The sequence below is a fragment of the Zalophus californianus genome, chromosome 3, assembly GCF_009762305.2.
Source record: "Zalophus californianus isolate mZalCal1 chromosome 3, mZalCal1.pri.v2, whole genome shotgun sequence".
Classification (NCBI taxonomy): Eukaryota; Metazoa; Chordata; class Mammalia; order Carnivora; family Otariidae; genus Zalophus; species Zalophus californianus.
The window spans coordinates 60,582,149-60,602,041 of NC_045597.1; the positions used below are offsets into that span (position 1 = coordinate 60,582,149).

A 19,893-nucleotide genomic window follows, 5' to 3' on the forward strand; every position below is an offset into this window, starting at 1 on the left:
CCCCCAGAGAAAGGTACACCTGGCCTCAGAGCAGGACAAAGCAGAGCCTGAAAAGAATCAGAGGAAAAGTCACCAGAGACCTAAAAGAACCAAGAGGAAAAGTTTTTGTAGAATCATGGAGGAGAAGTTTTTCCCACAAAGAACAGGGTCAAAAGTACTGAGAAGGGTGAAGACCTAATTGATCTTGATAAAATGAACATCAGATCCGCAGCTCTGAAGTCAGCCTAGTAGGAGTCTGGTACCCTGCTTAATGGCTCAGTGACTTTGGACGATGTGGTTCACTTCACTCTAACCCAGTCATTTAAGGTGGGGACAAACTGGTTTTCACCTGAGATTCATGCTGAACATCAGTGAGAAATGTATATAAAGAACGTACACAGGCTCGAAGATACATTAGTTTCTGATGCTATTATCATTAGCAAGTTGTCATTTAATCTTTTTTTTAAGTAATATGAAGTATTTGTTATGTGCCAGGTGCTGTGCTTTCGGCTTTGTGTGGATCATCTTGTGTAACAGGTGACACCGTGCACTGGGTGTGTCGGAGCCCCGGCAGTATGTATGGCTCAGAGCCTGTGGTCTCCACTTCTTCTGACAGAGCATTTGCAAGAGGATTGGGAAGGGTCTGCAAGGGACTCAGGGAGTGCGAGAGAGGAAGGAAACTGTGGCAGGTTGTAGAACGTTCTTTCAAGAAGTGTGGACATAAGAGGCAAGAGAGAAGTGAGTAACAGAGTCTAGGTGGGATTTCTTAGGAGAGACCTCTACGCTGAGCTTCTTTGGAGATTTATCTCAGGCTATGAACGGAGCTTCTTTAGAAGTTTTAACCCACACAGCGGAGTACATTTATTGAGTGATTGCTATGTGCTCTTAGAATTCCCCTTATTTTTGTACATGGGTGGGACACTGTCTCCAGGGAAGTTGAGTTTAGTTTCACCTGCCTTGTTTCCACAGCAGGCTGTTTGCCCAGGTTTGCCCCTGGCTCCCGCATAGCAGACGTCGCCCCTTGGAGTTCTCAAACTCTGACAACGCCATTTGCAACAGTCTCTCCTTCATTATTTCAGTGACACATCCTGAGGAGATGGGTGCAGAAGCCCAGTCCGCACTCCATCATGCCTCCTATTGCCCACAGTTTTGACAACTGCAGGCCGGAACGGGGAGGACACATGCAGGCGCTAAGGCCAGCCCTTCTCCCATATAAACCATTTCGTGGAACGCAAGCGATGTAACAGACTGCAGAAAATGATCCCTGAATAAGCATTTCCATTTCCCGCAACAATTATGGAGGAAAGAGAAAATGTCATTCTACCCGGGGAAGCAAAGTCACATGGGGGGAGTTTGCATCTGGCCCTAAGATTTCCAGGGGTCCCAAAGATCACTCCTGCATGAGGCAGGAGGCTGGGAGCTGCAAGCCTCTGCCTCTGCCGATTGCACAGAAAGCAAGAAACTCCACGAATGAAGCGTTACCAAGGAAATAACGCCTCGTGTCACAGTATGTAAAGCTAGGTGGACTGTGAGGGGAGGAAGTATAACTTAGAAGAGGTGAGAGTTTTATCCCCATTAAGGGCCAGGTCAAGCCTATTGTAAATCCAAATTCCCCTGAAATATAGTTACGATTATACTGGTAATGCGTTCAAAGATAGGCGTATCTTTTCTTCTTTCTCGCTAATCCCACCAGGACGGTACCAAGTAGTTAACAAGGTTTTTTTCCTCAATGCCTGCAGTGCACTTCATACGCATCTGCGTTTAGTTTCAGTTTCCTTTCTTGGGATTTCCATTCTTATTTTAGAAAAGAAGTGTCTCATTGAAAACACTGAGCTAAGCTTCAGATTATTTCAAAAAAAATGAAGGTTGCTTGGCGTGTTAATTTGCTGAGTTTTAAAAATCACAGATTTTCTACAGATTTGTGTACTTTTTTCCAGTTTTATTAAGAAGTAATTAATACACTTTCCATATTTTAATCACTTTCCATAGTTTGGCTACAGTGGACATTGCTGTTGTAAACATTAGGGTGCACGTGCCCCTTCAGATCACTACATTGTCTAGGTTTAAGGTGTACGGCATGATGGTTTGACTCACAGGTATTATGAAATGATCACCACAATAAGTTTAGTTAACATCTGTCATGTCATGTAGATGTAATAAAAAGAAAAGAAAAAAAATTTCTCCTTGGGATGATAACTGTTGGTAAAATTTGATGATTTCCTTAAATTCCCATTCATTTAATGTTTGGACGAAACCTGAGGCACCCAAGTTCTGTTTGGGGATTTTTTTTTTTTAACCTCTCAAGTATGCTCTCAGGCTTATAAATTGAGTTTTTCAAGAATATAAACTGTTATGAAACATTAATTGTTGATATTTTATATGTATATATACATATCTTATGAATTTATTTCTTGTTTAATGCACTCTTCTGTTTTTTTTCTCTTTAATCCAGAAATAGACAAAAAGAAATATTACAAGTACAGTAAGGAGAAGACAATAAAGTGGCTGGAAATAAAGGTATAGTACATCTCCAATATCTTATGGCAGAAAAAGTTTTCATGCTCCTTTTAAAAATTGTTTAAAGAAGGTGGTAAGTCTGAATCCAAAGGCCATCTTGTATATCCAGCTAAAGGAGAAAAACTGTAAAGATATCCAAATATGAAAAGAAATCTTTTACTTTTCATCCTCTGTAACTCATGTATCTCTGGAGTTAGCTTGATGTTTTCCTTTGACCTGCATCCCCATTGCCTGTGATCCTCACCACTGGACAAAAGAAGTTCTCACTACTTGGTGATGTAGATTTGAGTCTTCCACGCCAGGTAATATCAGGTGGGATGCACATTTGCTGCTGTCAGTCCTGCTGTTGTCTCAGAGGTTGACGTTGGTCACACAGCAAGGCAGGGGGCTGAGGCAGACAGGATTCAGGCTTAGAGGAAGTGTGTCTCACTCTCAGCTTCTGGTTGCCTGAGGGATCTTAGTGATCCTAAAATCCTAGAACAATATAAGGTCTAGGGCAGTATTTTCCAAATTGATTTAGTAGGTCAAAACCAGTATTTCTCTTGGAATGGAATGGAATGGGATTGGGATTGGGATTGGGATGGGATGGGATGGGATATATTAAAAGTATAGCAGAGAGTAAGGACAAATATTAAGTATGATTCTTTGAAACATATGTTTATATATGTGTTTAAGTATTGGGTTGCTATGTATTTCTTACTGTGGGTATAGTAGAAACAAAGAAACCACTTTGAAAGCCACTGGTCTAAGAAGATTGTGTACTTACACACTGATTAAGAATCTCACCAGACTGGGTCTATTGGTAACAAAGTTTTCCAAGGTCGGTGGATACCAGTATAGTACTGATTCCTAAGATTCTCCTCTATCTTGTATGTAAAAACGTGCTTGTCATATCATGTTACGGGGCACACAGGGAACCGAGAAACATGGAAATGAACCTTGCAGAGTTAGGCCCCTACTATACAAAATAGTGGAAGAATTTTAAGAGTGCCCCTGTGGTTCACCCTTCATTTGCCTTAGTAGTAGGTGAAGAATCAGGGTAAGTGCTGAGAAGGATCTTGGCATTTAGTTTTTGTCCTTAGCAAATGATAATGACACGAATAGCAAAGTGACATTTATATTTATTGATTGTGTCTCTTTTCTTAAATTCCTAGGAAGTGGGAAATTTTTTTATTAACATATAATGTATTATTTGTTTCAGGGGGACAGGTCTGTGATTCATCAGTCTTACACAATACACAGCACTCATCATAGCACATACCCTCCCCAGTGTCCATCACACAGCCACCCCATCCCTCCCACCCCCCGTCCACTCCAGCAACCCTCAGTTTGTTTCCTGAGATTAAGTTTCTTATGGTTTGTCTCCCTCTCTGGTATCATCTTGTTTCATTTTTCCCTCCCTTCCCTTATGATCTTCTGTCTTGTTTCTCAAATTCCTTATATCAGTGAGATCAGATGATAATTGTCTTTCTCTGATTGACTTATTTCACTTAGCGTAATACCCTCTAGTTCCATCCGTGTCATTGCAAATGGCAAGATTTCATTTTTTTGATGGCTGCATAATATTCCATTGTATATATATATATAGACCACATCTTTATCCATTCATCTATTGATGGACATATAGGCTCTTTCCATAGTTTGGCTACAGTGGACATTGCAGTTGTAAACATTAGGGTGCACGTGCCCCTTCAGATCACTACATTTGTATCTTTGGGGTAAATACCCAGTAGTGCAATTGCTAGGTCGCAGGGTAGCTCTATTTTCAACTTTTTGAGGAACCTCCACACTGTTTTCCAGAGTGGCTGCACCAACTTGCTTTCCCTCCAACAGTGTAGGAGGGTTCCCCTTTCTCCGCATCCTCGCCAGCACCTGTCGTTTCCTGACTTGTTCATTTTAGCCATTCTGACTGGTAAGAGGTGGTATCTCATTGAGGTTTTAGTGATGTTGAGCACTTTTCATGTGTCTGTTGGCCATTTGGATGTCTTCTTTGCAGAAATGTCTGTTCATGTCTTCTGCCCATTTCTTGATTGGATTATTTGTTCTTTGGGTGTTGAGTTTGGTAAGTTCTTTATAGATTTTGGATACTAGCCCTTTATCTGATATGTCATTTGCAAATCTCTTCTCCCATTAAGTCAGTTGTCTTTTGGTTTTGTTGACTGTTTTCCTTTGCTGTGCAAAAACATTTTATCTTTATTATTTCTCTTCTCCTGCTGGGTTTAGGCTTGCTTTGCTCTTCTTTCTCCAGCTCCTTTAGATGTAGGGTTAGGTTGTGTATTTGAGACTTTTCTTGTTTCTTGAGAAAGGCTTGTATTGCTATATACTTTCCTCTTAGAACCATCTTTGCTGCATCCCAAAGATTTTGAACAATTGTGTTTTCATTTTCATTTGTTTCCATGAATTTTTTTTAATTCTTCAATTTCCTGGTTAATCCATTCATTCTTTAAAAGGATGCTCTTTAACCTCCATGTATTTGAGTTCTTTCCAACTTTCCTCTTGTGATTGAGTTCTAGTTTCAAAGCACTGTGGTCTGAAAATATGCAGGGAATGATCCCAGTCTTTTGGTACCAGTTGAGACCTGAGTTGTGACCCAGGATGTGATCTATTCTGGAGAATGTTCCATGGGCACTAGAGAGGAATGTGTATTCCGTTGCTTTGAGTTGGAATGTTCTGAATATATCTGTGAAGTCCATCTGGTCCAGTGTGTCTTTTAAAGCCTTTATTTCCTTGTTGATCTTTTGCTTGGATGATCTGTCCATTTCAGCAAGGGGGGTGTTAAAGTCCCCCACTATTATTGTATTGTTGTCAATGTGTTTCTTTGCTTTTGTTATTAATTGGCTTATATAAGTGGCTGCTCCCATGTTAGGAGCATAGATATTTAAAATTGTTAGATCTTCTTGTTGGATAGACCAATTTAAGTATGATATAGTGTCCTTCCTCATCTCTTATTATAGTCTTTGGTTTAAAATCTAATTTGTCTGATATAAGGATTGCCACTCCAGCTTTCTTTCAATGTCCATTAACATGGTAAACGGTTTTCCACCCCCTCACTTTCAATCTGGAGGTGTCTTTGGGTCTAAAATGAGTCTCTTGCAGATGGCATATCAATGGGTCTTGTTTGTTTTTTTTTTTATCCAAACTGATACCCTGTGTCTTTTGATTGGGGCATTTAGCCCATTTACATTCAGGGTAACTGTTGAAAGATATGAATTTAGTGCCATTGTTTTGCCTGTAAGGTGACTGTGACTGTCTATTGTCTGTGTTCCTTTCTGGTCTATGTTACTTTTAGGCTCTCTCTTTGCTTAGAGGACCCCTTTCAATATTTCTTGTAGGGCTGGTTTGGTGTTCGCAAATTCTTTTACTTTTGTTTGTCCTGGAAGCTTTTTCTCTCTCCTATTTTCAGTGACAGCCTAGCTGGATATAGTATTCTTGGCTGCATATTTTTCTCATTTAGTGCTCTGAATATATCATGCCAATCCTTTCTGGCCTGCCAGGTCTCTGTGGATAGGTCTGCTGCCAATCTAATGTTTCTACCATTGTAGGTTACAGACCTCTTGTCCCGAGCTGCTTTCAGGATTTTCTCTTTGTCTCTGAGACTTGTGAGTTTTAACTGTTAGATGTCAGGGTGTTGACCTATTTTTATTGATTTTGAGGGGGGTTCTCTGTGCCTCCTGGATTTTGATGCCTGTTTCCTTCCCCAAATTAGGGAAGTTCTCTACTATAATTTGCTCCAATATACCTTCTGTCCCTCTCTCTCTTTCTTCTTCTTCTGGGATCCCAATTATTCCAATATTGTTTTGTCTTATGGTATCACTTATCTCTCGAATTCTGCCCTCGTGATCCAGTAGTTGTTTATCTCTCTCTTTTTCTCAACTTCTTTATTCTCCATCATTTGGTCTTCTATATCACTAATTCTCTCTTCTGCCTCATTTATCCTCAGTTAGAGCCTCCATTTTTGATTGCACCTCATTAATAGCCTTTTTGATTTCAACTTGGTTAGATTTTAGTTCTTTTAATTCTCCGGAAAAGGATTCTCTAGTACCTTCTAGTATCTTTTTTCAAGCCCAGCTAGTATCTTTATAATCATCATTCTGAATTCTAGTTCTGACATCTTACTAATGTCCATATTGACTAGGTCCCTGGCAGTTGGTACTGCCTCTTGTTCTTTATCCTTGAGGTGAGTTTTTCCGTTTTGTCATTTTGTCCAGAGAAGAACAGATGAATGAGAGAACAAAATGCTCAAAGGGTAACAACGACCCCAGAAAAATATACACTAAACAAATCAGAAGAGACCCACAACTGGGGGGAAAAGAAAGGAAGAAAAAAAATAATATGATCAGGCTGGTGAATAGAGCCACACACTAGATTTGGGGTGTATTTTGGTCTGTTAGAAGAAACTGCCTCCCAAAATCTTAAAGAAAAACTTATTTATATATACAAAAATAAGGATAAATATGATAAAGAGATGGAATATGACTGTAAAGATGAAAATTATAAAAGATTTTATAAAAGGAATTGATAAGAAGTTGTTTAAAAAAGAATGAAGAAAAATTAAAAAAGGAGAGAATGTGATCAGGTGGGAGACTAGAACAAAGCCATACACTAGATTTGGGGTATATTTTGGTCTGTTAGAAGAAACTGTATCCCAAAATTTTAAAGAGAGAACAACTTATATATAAACAAAAAATAAGGTTAACTACAATGAAGGGATAGAATATGACTCTAAAAATGAAAAATAAAAAAAGATTTTTTAAAAAGGGATTGATAAGATGTTGGTTGAAAAAGGGAAAAAGAAAAATTCAAAAAAAAATAGAAAAAGAGAAAAATAAAGAAAATTTAAAAAATTGAAAGACTAAAGCATCTTGGGAAAAAAAGCCATGAATTCTATGTGCTGTATCCCCCTAGTGCTGGAGTTCTGCCATTCTCATTGATCGGTAAACTTGGTCTTGGCTGGCTGTTCTTGCTGATCTTCTGGGGGAAGGGTCTGTTACTGTGGTTCCCAAATGTCTTTGCTGGAGGTGGAATTGCCCCGCCTTTGCCAGGCCAGGCTAAGTAATCTGCTCGGGTTTGCTCTCGGGAGCTTTTGTTCACTGCAAGCTTTCCCTACAGCTTTGGAGGACGAGAGTGAAAATGGCGGCCTCCCAATCTCTGCCCCGGAGCCGCCAAGAACTTGGGGCCCTGCTTCTCAGTGCAGCCCCAGAGAAAAGCAGTCAGTCACTCCCGACGCCCCGGTCTCCAGCCACACTCTGTGCTCACCCAGCCTGTGACCCAGCGTTTCTGTCTCTGGCACATGGCCCCCTATGGAGTCTCCAAACCCAGCAGATCCCTGAGGTGCGCTCCTGCGCCGATTCTCCCCGGGAAGGAAGGGGAGTCTCCCCGGATCTGCCGCTTATTGGGTCCCTGCTGGAGGAGCAGTGGCCCGACTGGGCCGCGGATCACAGTTTAAGGCAACCCCGAGCTGAGAGCCCGCGCCTCGGCTCCGTCTCTGCAGCCGGCTTCCCCGCTCCGACACCTGGGAGCTCTGCCGCACTCAGGCACCTCCGGTCTTTCTGTGACCCCGAGGGTCCTGAGACCACACTGTCCCGCGAGGGTTCCACCCCCCGCTTAGCCACTGGAGCGACGTCCCTCAGCAGAGCAGAATTCTAAAAGTTCCGATTTTGTGCTCCACGGCTCTATCACTTGCCAGAAGTGGCGTCGGAGGCCCCCTCCCCCTCTGTCTATCCTCCCGAATATCACCTTGGATTCACTTCCCGGCACGTCCTACCTTCCAGAAAGTGGTCGCTTTTCTGTTCAGAGAGTTGCTGCTGTTCTTTTCTTCGATCTCCTGTTGAGTTCATAAGTGTTCAGAATGGTTTGATCCCTATCCAGCTGAATTCCTGGGACCAGACGAAATCCAGGTCTCCTACTCCTCCACCATCTTCCTCCTCCAGCATCTAGGAAGTAGGAAATTTCTGATTTATTCTGTTTAGAAAAATGATTGCATATAAACTTTGTGCCAGGTTCTGTTCTAAGGGTTTTACATGAACTCATTTAATCCTCACAGCTGTACTATGCATTAGGTACTACTCATGTCCCCATTAGATAGAGGCACAAAGAGGTTAAGTAAGTAGTCCATGGTCACAGAGCGTACCCAAGCAGCCCAACTCCAGAGCCAGTGCTCTCATATTGTGTAGGCCTTAAGAAGTCCATGTCATGACATCACCCCAAAATGCTGTGGCCATCTCTTATCATCTGATACCTGGTGAAGACATTTCTAGATCCTCAGATACTTCTTCCTGCATCTTAAATGGATTGAGAAGCATCTGGAAGGTGGTGGATTTCTAACATTAGTTGGAAATACCCTGATGTTCCCTTTTTGGTTACTTCACAGGTTCATCAGACTGTATCAGCCTTAAAAACCAATAACGTAAATGTCGGTGCCCGGGTACAGGCAACTGCATTTTTCTCTGGTGACCAGGTTTCCATTGACAAGGAAGGTAAGTAAATCCTTTTGTCAGAAATCATTTTTGCCTGGAGTAAGTTGCTGATGTATAAATGCCTGTGTTACCATTTTAAAATCTTTTTTTTTTAAGGTTTTATTTATTACTTGAGAGAGAGGAGAGAGAGACAGCGAGTGCACGAGTATGGGGGCGGGGGGAGGGGGAGAGAGAGAGGGACAAGCAGACTCCCTGCTGAGCGGGGAGCCCACACAGGGCTCAATCCCAGGACCCTGAGGTCAAGACCTGAGCTGTAGGCAGACACTTAACCCAATGAACCACCCAGATGTCCCCAATTTTACAATCTTAGTGTCTCGGAAGCTTCGCATTCTTGCCCGTGTGTTCTCTTGGATCTTGTGGCACACGTGTGCATTTTATTTCAAACCCAGTAAGATTTCTACCATAGATCATTTCTGTCACTAATTGATACTTAAATCATGCCTTTGACACATATTTATTTTGCACTAATGGTCATAACCAGCCTAACAACTCTGGCTATCATTTATGGAGGGTGTGTTGTGTGTCAGGCCCTTTGCTTGAGTTGCCTGTGGACACACAGTATCTCCACTGACCCTCCCTACAAGTCTTATTTGACAGTGAGAGTCTGGAGGCTGCGCCCAAAGTTCCACAGTGAGTGAATGGTGAAGCTGAGCTACTGATGGAGCTTGCCTGACTCTGAAGCCCACACTCTTACCTTTTTTGTCCTACTGTTTGTGTGGCCCTGCATTTCCAATGGGCTGCACCTCTCTGCATCTTATTCTCAAGAAGTGTGTGTCCTACTATTGGTCTTAATATTTTGATTTTAGATGAAAATTGATTCCCTTGGCAATTTTTTTCTTTTAGGTTATTATGGTACATTCTTTTGTTTTTTTCCAGTGTAGTGTCCTCTTATTTTTGTATGTATAGTTGAGTAAAAACAGCGATATAATGCAATTAACATTCCCAAATGGTGGGACAGAAACTTTTCTGACTTTAAGCTCCAATTCAGTGTTCCCCTGCTGTGGGCATACAACTCCAAAGCATCTGAGTTTCGTCATTAAAACAAATAAAACTAGGACTAGGGGCCTGTTTATGATTGAAGGTAATTCAGGCAGTCTTTGATTTGCAGAAATCTACCTTAAAACACCTTGCACATGTAGATGGTAGAGGACTCCTGCCATTCTGGAAATAGTGGACAGCTTTGGCCACACTGAGTTTATCAGCTGTCACGGTTTTTGATTGGCTTTAACAAAAGAGAAGGAGTGGATGGATGGACCATAGATTTTTTTTTTTTTTAAAGAAGGTGAAGGGATGTTAGAGATTATTTAGACAGATCTCAGTTTAAAAGTGAAGAACTGTGGTCTCAGAGAGTAGATGAGTTATCCAAGGTCACCCATCCTAGCTAGGCCACGTCTTCCGCTCTGAATCCAGTGTTTGTACCAGTCTCTAAATATAAGGGTTTGGGCACGGCTATATTGCCATGTAGGGCCTCGCCATAAAGTAAGCTTTCCTTTTTTTTAGATCTTTAGTTCAGGAGGCTACCAGAAGAGGCAAACGAATAATGTGTTGGCTTCCTTGTTTCCCTTTGTCTATTCATGACTTATTGGATAATTACTAACCGAGAACCAAGAACACATTTTAAGAAGGGCCCGGTGATAACTTTCAGTTCTATGTTGGTAGTGTAAATCTCTCAGTGAAGACTTTGAGATTATGTGCTCCAGGAAGCAGTCACTTTAATGCTTAGGCAAATTATTATCTTAGTTTGGAGGCAGAAGGAAAGAAAAAAAGAAGCAAATGAATGTCCCAGGAACAAACCTGAGATAGTGCTTTTGGTAGTCTATATCCCCGTATGATTATCCCATATATTAAGTTTGATTATCCTCTAGTATTCTACATAAAATACTGAATTAAAAAACAGGGCTTTAAAACAGATTTTGACTTCTATAACTGCATCTCATTGATACTGCGGCTTCACTGTAGTACTGAGGGTCCACGTGCTTTAGAATTAATGATTATACCTTCTACTGAGCTTAGTTTTTTACATTTTTGAAGGCATTTTTATTAGTTTGAGAGTATATATAATGTTCAGGACTCTTATAAAGCAAGTACTTGACAGAGACATATCATCTATTATGTCTCTTAAATGAATATATTCATTACTATTCATTAATTATATTTATTCTTTATGGAAACGCCTAGAAAAGATTAGCCTTTAAAAGGCATGAATATGTCATGTTATTACAGCTGGTTTTGAGCTTTATTTGTATTCAAAGGCCTCAACTAAGAAAAAGACCCTGAATTTTTAACTGTCATTTGGTGGGCGTCTGCTGTATTCTGCCATCTCATATCTTTGATATCACCCTCTGTCATATCTCATCCATGAAACCGCCCACTGCTCTAACCAGAGATATCAGCATCCCCATTTTACAAATGAGGAAAGGGAGGCTAAGAGCTTAAGTGAGTCTCTAAGGCCAGATAGAGCCAGAATTTTAACTCTGGTCAGTTTGACTATAAAACTATCATAGCTGTTACTAATTTTTTTTCCTTGCACTCTCCATTCTGTTTCTTTCAGAGGATTATATTCGTTATGCACATGGTCTGATATCTGATTATATCCCTAAAGAATTAAGTGATGACTTATCAAAATATTTAAAGTAAGTATCATTCATCTTTAGCCACAATTAGGAAGTACCTTGGTGCTTCTTGGTTTCCCAGCAATAGGGTCCTTAATGACTTTATCACATCACTGTTTTTGATAAATTATTCTTGAGTTACCTCCTAGACTCTATGGTTTGAAGGTGATTTTTAATAGACACTGATTTATTGAAACAAATTGAATCGGTGGATACTGATTGCAGAAACTGGTGAGTATTAGGACTGGAATTATGGGTTGGTATGATTTTAGAGTGTTAACATTATACTATTTTATCTCCAGTTAGACTTCACTAATGTGGTTTTTTGTGATCATTTTAAGAGAAATAAAGATTGGAAGAAAACAAGAGATGGCATGTAGAATATTTTTTTAAAGATTTTTTTTTTTTTTTTAATTTGAGAGAGAGAGAGCAAGAGCAGGGGATGGGGGAGGTGGAGGGGAGGGATAGAGGCAGAGGGAGAAGCAGACTCCCCGCTGAGCAAGGATCCCAATGAGGACCCTGGGGTCATGACCAGAGCCAAAGGCAGACGCTTCAATGACTGAGCCACCCAGGCGCCCTTAGGATATTTTTGAAAGTTACATTTAAAGGTTTTGTACCATTTTCACTGTCATTAGATGTTTGCCAAGTACCTTTATTATGCCCAGCACTTGGAACTGAAAGGATCAAACACAATCTGTGTCTGAGGGTAGAAAATGGGTTTAAGAATGATTTGCTCTATGTTATTATATCCTTCATAAAGATATTTAATATAATGTAAAGACTTTACCTTAGGCTGAAAAGAATGTGTTTCTTTTCTAGATTTTAGCAACTATTGTTAAGATTTTATGGGTATGATAATAGCTTTTCACCATTCTTGTAATAGCTTTCTCCTCTGATACATGAAGATAAAGTGACTTAAGAGATACATAGTTGCTGTTTTTAGCAAATTGCATAGGTCCTACTTTAAAAAACAATTAGTGAAAAAAGAAAAACAATTAGTGGAAACTGGTTTCTATAGTAGTTAAAGTGTCTTGAAAGCCTGCTTTAAATTGATAACCCTATCTTTCTGTTTAATATTTCCCTGGGTTTTTCAGTGCCTCTTTGTCTCATTCGAGACCTATGTCTTTGTACTCCTGTTATTTTTTAGATTCTTTTTTCCTCAGAAGTGATTAGCTTTTGGTTAAAGGTTCCGGGAGGAAGATATGTCATTTAAACTTCTCTTTAATTGAAGAAAAGTCAAGTTTGTCTGACTCTTTGTCAACAGTTAAAATAATTTTCACTTTTAAATATATGCTGGATTCCACTCTATGTTAACTAAGTTGTATTTAAATTAAAAATATATATATACTGGATTCATCATTTATGAAGGAAAAAATACTACAATGCCAAAATGTAAATTTATAGAGGCTAAAGAAAAGCAGCTCCATTGCAACAAATAAGTTCTAATTTACTTTTTAGTTCAGACAATTCCAATGTGAAGAAAATGTAGATTTCTTCATTTAGAGAAATGTCATTCTTTACACTGAGGTGATAGTCCAGAAGGACACATGGAGGTGAAACTAGTCCATGAAAGTAGCACTTGCTAAGTCCTTAGTTGGCCCAGTCTTTCTGTTTGCTTGTCTATGAAAAACCATGACTATGATTCTTGTTTTTTATTCCATAGGCTTCCGGAACCTTCAGCGTCATTGCCAAACCCTCCATCAAAGGTAAGGAGCTGTGACTAAGATATCTTTGGGGGGCTTGGAAAAATAGTACATTTTTACCACATAGGTTTACTGTGCTCTAGTCCATTTTAAAGCATACTAAATCCTCCTTGGGTGGAGTGATGTTATGTGGATTAAAGATTGTAATGAGCTCTCCATCAGTAATTTTTATTTTTGTAGATTTTACCTGAATGATAAAAACAGTGCTGTGAAAACCAGATAAGAGTTGGTTGTAGCCAGATACCTACCTAAAAGTCTCATAGATATATAATTAAAATTCAGCCTTCTTAAGATAGCCAGGTCCTACAATTAACTTTATTAAACATCAGGAATACTCAACGTATAACTAAAACTCATTTGGCCAGATCTAATTGTTACTGGCACAGAGGTGAACAGAGCATGATTTTCGCAACACAAAGAATCCCTTTGAGCAAGGATAGCCAAACTTTTTTTTTTTTTCTGTGCTTGGAATGATCAACGCAACTTGTGTATTGCAAAAACCCCTTCCTCTTCCAGATGTTCTCAAACTGCCACCCACAGCTCCTCGGCTTCCTGGGCTGCAGCTTGTTTTTGTCTCCCAGATACAGAGAGTTAGAGAAGCCAGCCATAAACCACACCTGATGGCAAACCGTGGCGTCCCTCAGTCCAGCCCTGATCTCAGACAAGTGAGCACTGCTCAGAGACAGGGAAATAAACCAACTCGTCAGTGAGGTCATTCTCTTGCCAACAGAATAATGGATGCCTTGAGAATGGAAAGTGGATGTTAAAGAACTTTCCTCTTTCCCTGCCTTCAAGGTGGCCAACATGCTCGGGATTTTTTTTGTTTCATGTCCTGTTTGGAGGTTGGGGTGGCTCCAGAAGCACTCATTACTTTGACTTAAGAGAAGGACAGAAAATTTCAAGTGCATCAACCTGAGCTGTGGGCCATTTTCAGCAGGCTGTCAAAGGAGGGCGATCCTTTTCCCTCAGGAGGAATAGCGCTGGGCAGAGGTCAGTTGCCATAAGACCCAAGGTCATTCTAGGTCAGACCCACACTTCTTCCAGTCTAGTAGTTCATCTCTGACAGTAGCTGTAGGGGATAGAGGCATGATTGCCTTGCTGGAACTAAGGCGATGGGCATGTGTTCCTCTCTTACTTTTCTGCTTCCAAAAACAAAAGCATCTTTCTTTCTCCCAAATATCTGTCTTCCTTAGGAACTTAGAGATCATTCATGAATGAAGGTTTTGGCCTTTGATACCATCCGGGATAATGCATTTCCTACGTTTACTTTTAACCCGGTTTTCTGTTTGCCTATGTTAATTTCCAAACTTTAAATCATTTGTGATGTCATCGTGTATGATGTAAATCAGGGGTCGGCAGGCTTATCCTGCAAAGGCCAGCTCGTGACTGTTTGAGGCCTCACAAGGCAGATGGTGTCTGTCACAACTCCTCAGCTCTGCTGTGGTAGCTCAGAGACCGCCACAGACGATTCATAAACGGATGCGGGCGGCTGTGTTCCAGCAAAACTTCATTTATAAAAACAGGCGGCCAGCAGGGCTGGGCCCGCAGGCAGTTTGCCAAGCCCTGATTTGGATCTCACAATCCTGTTTCTCCTAAATCTCGGCCTCATCTCCTGGATTGTTTAGTTGCTGTTGGAGGTGTCCCGTTCTATTATGTCTTGCTGGGGCTCTAGTGTGTGGAGTGCAAACTGCACAGGATGATGTACCATGCTCTAAACAAGCTTAGGATCACATCTTCTGCTAGCCTTCTTGTATGTGTCCCAGGTTTGATTGATTTTTACAGTAATACGGTCGATGATTTTCAGGAAATCCGTTCCAGTGGTTATTAGGTATCTTTGTGTCTGTCTGTAATGATAGTATAAAGCCTGTCGTCCTTAATGTGTTTTGCATTATTTTCTTACTATCACATTTGCCTGTGTCGAAGCTCAGTTTCCAACCCTTGCCCCCTTCCATCGTTGGAATTTATCTCCGTCAGCTGGCAGAACTGAGTGCAGTCAGTGGATTGGAGGTACTCTTGAGTTCCTTCTTGCAGATCATCTGTAAGAATAAGACCCATCCTAGCATTAATTCCTGTGGTACTCTGCTGTTTGTTCTTCTCTTTCCAGAACTGTACCCATTCAGTCATAGCCTTTGTTACTGTCTTTCTGAGCCCTTTTTCTGTTTGTTCTGAAACATCCCCCCACATCTGTAGCGATTTGGTCTTTTTTTTTTTTTTTTTTTTTAAGTAGGCAGAGCCCAAAGCGGGCCTTAAACACACAACCCTGAGATAGAGACTTCTGAGCTGAGCTAAGAGTCGGACCCTTAACCGTCTGAGCCACCCAGGCTCCCCTGTTTGGTCTTTTAAATAACAATTCAAATAAGTGTAACAGTTATGATTCTTTCAAACATATTCAGCATGTGCTGTGAGTAACATTAGAAAAAGTTCAGTGCAGAGACCCACCACAATAATTTTCTTTTTTATGAGCACTAATTACTGGTGTCCTGTTTGATAGGAGCCATTAAAACACCTGAGCAAGTCCATCATCTTATTAAACACTGTATATTTATAAAGAAGCACTTTTCATCTTAAGCTCTTGTCTTGAACATTTTTTCATTGACTTCCCAGCAAAGAGTGAATATGCCCAAGTGTTTATAAGGACACCTAAAGTAGGACATTTTGCCTCAGAGGAGAGCAAACCATCTTATAACTTTAAGCTTTTTGCAATTTGAGACAATTATAGCCTGAACCGTTATTACCTGTGAGTTCCACTTTCCTGGTTAAAGATACTTTTCTAGTAAAAATATGCATCACCTAAATGCCCTTTACTGATCTTAATTTTTAAGTAGAAACATATTCTTAAGAAAATTGCTCATATGTATACTTTGCTGGTAGTAGTTCGTTCGTGATAAGCTAGTCTTTTTCTTTTGAAGATTCATTTGCTAGGGATTACTGGGTGACCAAGAGAAGGTGTTGCCACATGATGTTATGTATTTCCAGGATGCCCCCCTGTTTTTTTACAGTGAAGAATTTCAAGACACGTTGTTTTATGCCCGTGGTTTTTATACATGTGCCGTGGCATCTTTTGACACTAACTCTACGGCTCTCTGTTTAGCAAACGCTGGGGTAGGAAGAGGGAAGCTGGGAATAAATCTGCATTTCGAGGGGAAAACCCACATTGGGTCTTTCAACCCGGTGTCTCCACAAAGAACTTGAAGATCTGCAAAAATCCAAGTCGTGGTCACGTGCAGTCAGTTCTCTGTGTTAAATATCAAGACTTACCTGCCCTGTTATGTGCCTTTTACGTAGTAAATGTGTCACAATTCCTTCCATAATGTGAACATTAAAGCCACAGTCTAGCTCTTGACAAGGTTCCCACGTTCACTGGTGCAGAATGCTCATGTGAAAGGTAAAAACATGAAGTAAAGGTGGACTTAGTTATATTGGGCCTCATGGAAAGAGCACTTGTACAGAAATGGAGCTCTCACGCCTTGTCCTCTGCTAGGTGGGCTTAAGTCATTTGTTTAATCTCTCTGTGCTTCCTTCTCCTTCTGGCTGCTTGCCTTGCAAGGTTGTCCTTGTGTGGACAAAATGAGATAGTTGAAAGGAGGTAAGAACATGAAGCTATACAAAAATGGTAATAACAGAATAATGTGCCTTATTCCTAAATGGACATTACACCCCCAGCCCAGAAGGTGAATGAAGTGGGGGTTCTAGCTGGATACCTGGCCCCTTAAAGGAAATTCTTGTCTTTGACTTCTGTGCCTGCCTTCACCCCCTTACACTGTCCTGGAAGTCAGCAGTCGCCTAGATGCCTCCCAGTCCTGGTACATACAAAATATGTGATCAGTATCACTAGACTGCCCAACAGGCTGGGTCATGGACTCACCCTATCATATACCCCCATCACCGAGGCTGCTTCTCAGAGGGTATATGTGGCTTCATTCTCCCAGATAATTGGCAAAATGCAGAGTAAGCCCCCTTTGCAGGGTCTGCTGTTCCATTTGGCCTTGATGCAGGTCCAAATTGACCCCACTGTTTTTTAAAAAATGGATTGCTGTGTCGAGGTGACATTTGACATCACTTCACTGCTCTAACATTGCAGAAAGTAAAGTTATCTGATGAGCCTGTAGAAGCAAAAGAAGATTACACTAAGTTTAACAGGACAGATTGGAAGACTGAAAAGGTATGTGTGTCCAGCCGTAGTAGTATATTCCTGGATTCAGTAGATGATCCTGCATGAGGACATCCAGGAATGATTTCATGCTTGATGGTGATTTTTAACCATGAAAGATTATTAACTTGCATTTCTGTGACTCAGTAATTCAAAATTGTGAATGACAATGAATATGTCAAGCCAGGAAGACTTTTTATGAATCAAGGCAAGGCAATATACTTAGCAAGAGCATGCCTACACTTTGCCGTCTATATTTAGAGTGGGGGCGTGAGGGCACAGAGGGAGGGAGCCTCCACAGGTCATTTTTTGTCAACTCTACTGCCTGGAAGCTTCCCAGAATTTATGATGATGACAATAATTATTAATAACCCTACCATTCAGCAATCACCTTGGCAAATATTTTCATAACCTTTCTTACAAAGTTTTATATGATACATACATTATAAATACATACATAGCTTTTAAAATTGGCATTTTAATATATTTATAGTTTGGGGTTCTATCCTCTTCATTTAGCACTATATTGTGAAAATGTTCTCATGTCATTAGGCATTCTTTGACAAATTATTAATGCTTTCATGATATTCAGTCATTTGTGTTATTTTATTTCACCATATGGGATATAATCTATTTAGTCATTCCCCTATTTTTGGACACATAGGTTACTTCTGCTTTTTTCATTCTTTGTTTTAATGAAGTGATAAACATTTATAGTCTGTATCTCTATTTCTTTAGACACAATTTAGAACTAAGAATAAGGGCTTAGAAAACATGAGCTCTTTCCATGATTATTGAGAGAACATATATATGCGTGTGTGTACATGATTGTGATTTTATCATATATATTATATCATACATAATAATATGTGATTTTATCATATATATGATATACATCATATATAATCATATATATGATTGATTATATGTGTGTGTGTATATATACACACACACATATATATAAAATGCTTTCCAAAAATGTAGAAATTTGAATTCCCAACCATTATTGCTGCAAGATTGCTCATCTTGCTTTCTTGACAACACTGAATATTATTTTTATTCTTGCAAATTTTTTTTCAAAGATTTTATTTATTTATTTGAGAGAGCGAGAATGAGAGAGAGAGAGAGAGAGCACATGAGAGGGGGGAGGGTCAGAGGGAGAAGCAGACTCCCCGCTGAGCGGGGAGCCCGATGCGGGACTCGATCCCAGGACTCCAGGATCATGACCTGAGCCGAAGGCAGTCGCTTAACCAACTGAGCCACCCAGGCGCCCTATTCTTGAAAATTTTTGACTGTCTAATTAGACCCTAATTAGGGTACATTTCTTTGGTGAGAAAGGTTAGTTGTTTTTCCAAATGCTTATTGCCCATTTGCATTTTTGGAAATTGTCAGTTCATGCCCCTTGCCTGTTTTTTATATTGGGATAGTAGTGTTTTTCTTGTTGATTTTTAAGAGCTTATTCTAGATTAGGAATTATTAACACTTCACGACACATAGGGTACAAATGATTTTCTAATTTGTGTTTAGCCTTTTCGTTCGATTTTTTAAAGTTTTAAGCTTTTCTGAGGATTAAATGTAGGAATTGTTTTTCCTTGTGACTTTCTCATTATTTTTATGCTTGCCCATCCCAAGATAAACTCACTTCCTCTTAGATTTTAACATTTACCCCCCCTTAGCATTTAATGTTTTTTATAAATTTTTTTCTTTGATCTATATGTAATTTATCTGGGCATGTGATGTCAGGGAATAAATCCCAGTTGAGATTTGGCAAGATAGCTAGTTATCTCTATGGCTTCTGTAAGCAGGGATGTTTTTGAGTTTCTCTGGGAGGACTAATTCTGCCCCACCCTTGTAACTGCTGCTTTTTGTTGTATCTACTTGGGCACAGCCCCAGGGAAATAAGGGGTTGGACCAGGATGTCAGTTAAATACAGGGGATAACTTGTCTCAAAGAGACTGTCACTTTTCACCATCCAGTCAAAAAACAAGCCTCCTAAAATGTAAGTGACAGAATGTGAGAAGCAAGATTTCAGGGATCATATACCGTGCCCTTAAAAGGTTCTTTGGCAGTGACTGTCTCACAGTTCTCAGGGAGACAGATCATTTCTTTTCCTTTGCTGAGTCCCATCATGTTTGCTTCTGCTGGAGAAGCTGAGATGCGCTGAAGTAGAATCAGCTGCTGTTTACCTTCTAGGAGTGATGGTTCCAGAACGTGGCACAAAACCAAACCAAAGCAAAACAAACAAACAGAGAAAACAGTGACCAGGAAGAGAGAGGAATTTCAAAGGCAGTTACGTGAAGTCAGCTTTTTGAAAAGTATTTCTTTGTTGGACGAAAACGGGGGCAGTTATCCTGCTGGCCCCGGATGCTCTACAGTACAGGTTATTTTCTGAATATATTGGTGTTGTCTTTGGTTTCCCATAGAGCCTATGAATAAAATGCAACAGTCCATTGTGG

At 40.2% G+C, this 19,893-nt stretch overlaps 1 protein-coding gene across 5 annotated transcripts in view; it reads left to right on the top strand.

Annotated features, from left to right (window-relative positions):
- The window catches only part of RNASEH2B (ribonuclease H2 subunit B), a 70,304-nt gene that overhangs the window by 40,265 nt on the left and 10,146 nt on the right, over positions 1 to 19,893 (top strand). For 4 of the 5 annotated variants that reach the window (XM_027589347.2, XM_027589348.2, XM_027589351.2 and 1 more), the window contains 5 exons: positions 2,432 to 2,496; positions 8,867 to 8,972; positions 11,524 to 11,605; positions 13,248 to 13,290; positions 17,369 to 17,449. In XM_027589347.2, coding sequence (XP_027445148.1) covers positions 2,432 to 2,496; positions 8,867 to 8,972; positions 11,524 to 11,605; positions 13,248 to 13,290; positions 17,369 to 17,449 — 377 coding nt within the window. The remainder of the gene's footprint in view (positions 1 to 2,431; positions 2,497 to 8,866; positions 8,973 to 11,523; positions 11,606 to 13,247; positions 13,291 to 17,368; positions 17,450 to 19,893) is intronic. The other variant, XM_027589352.2, reaches the window with a different exon arrangement.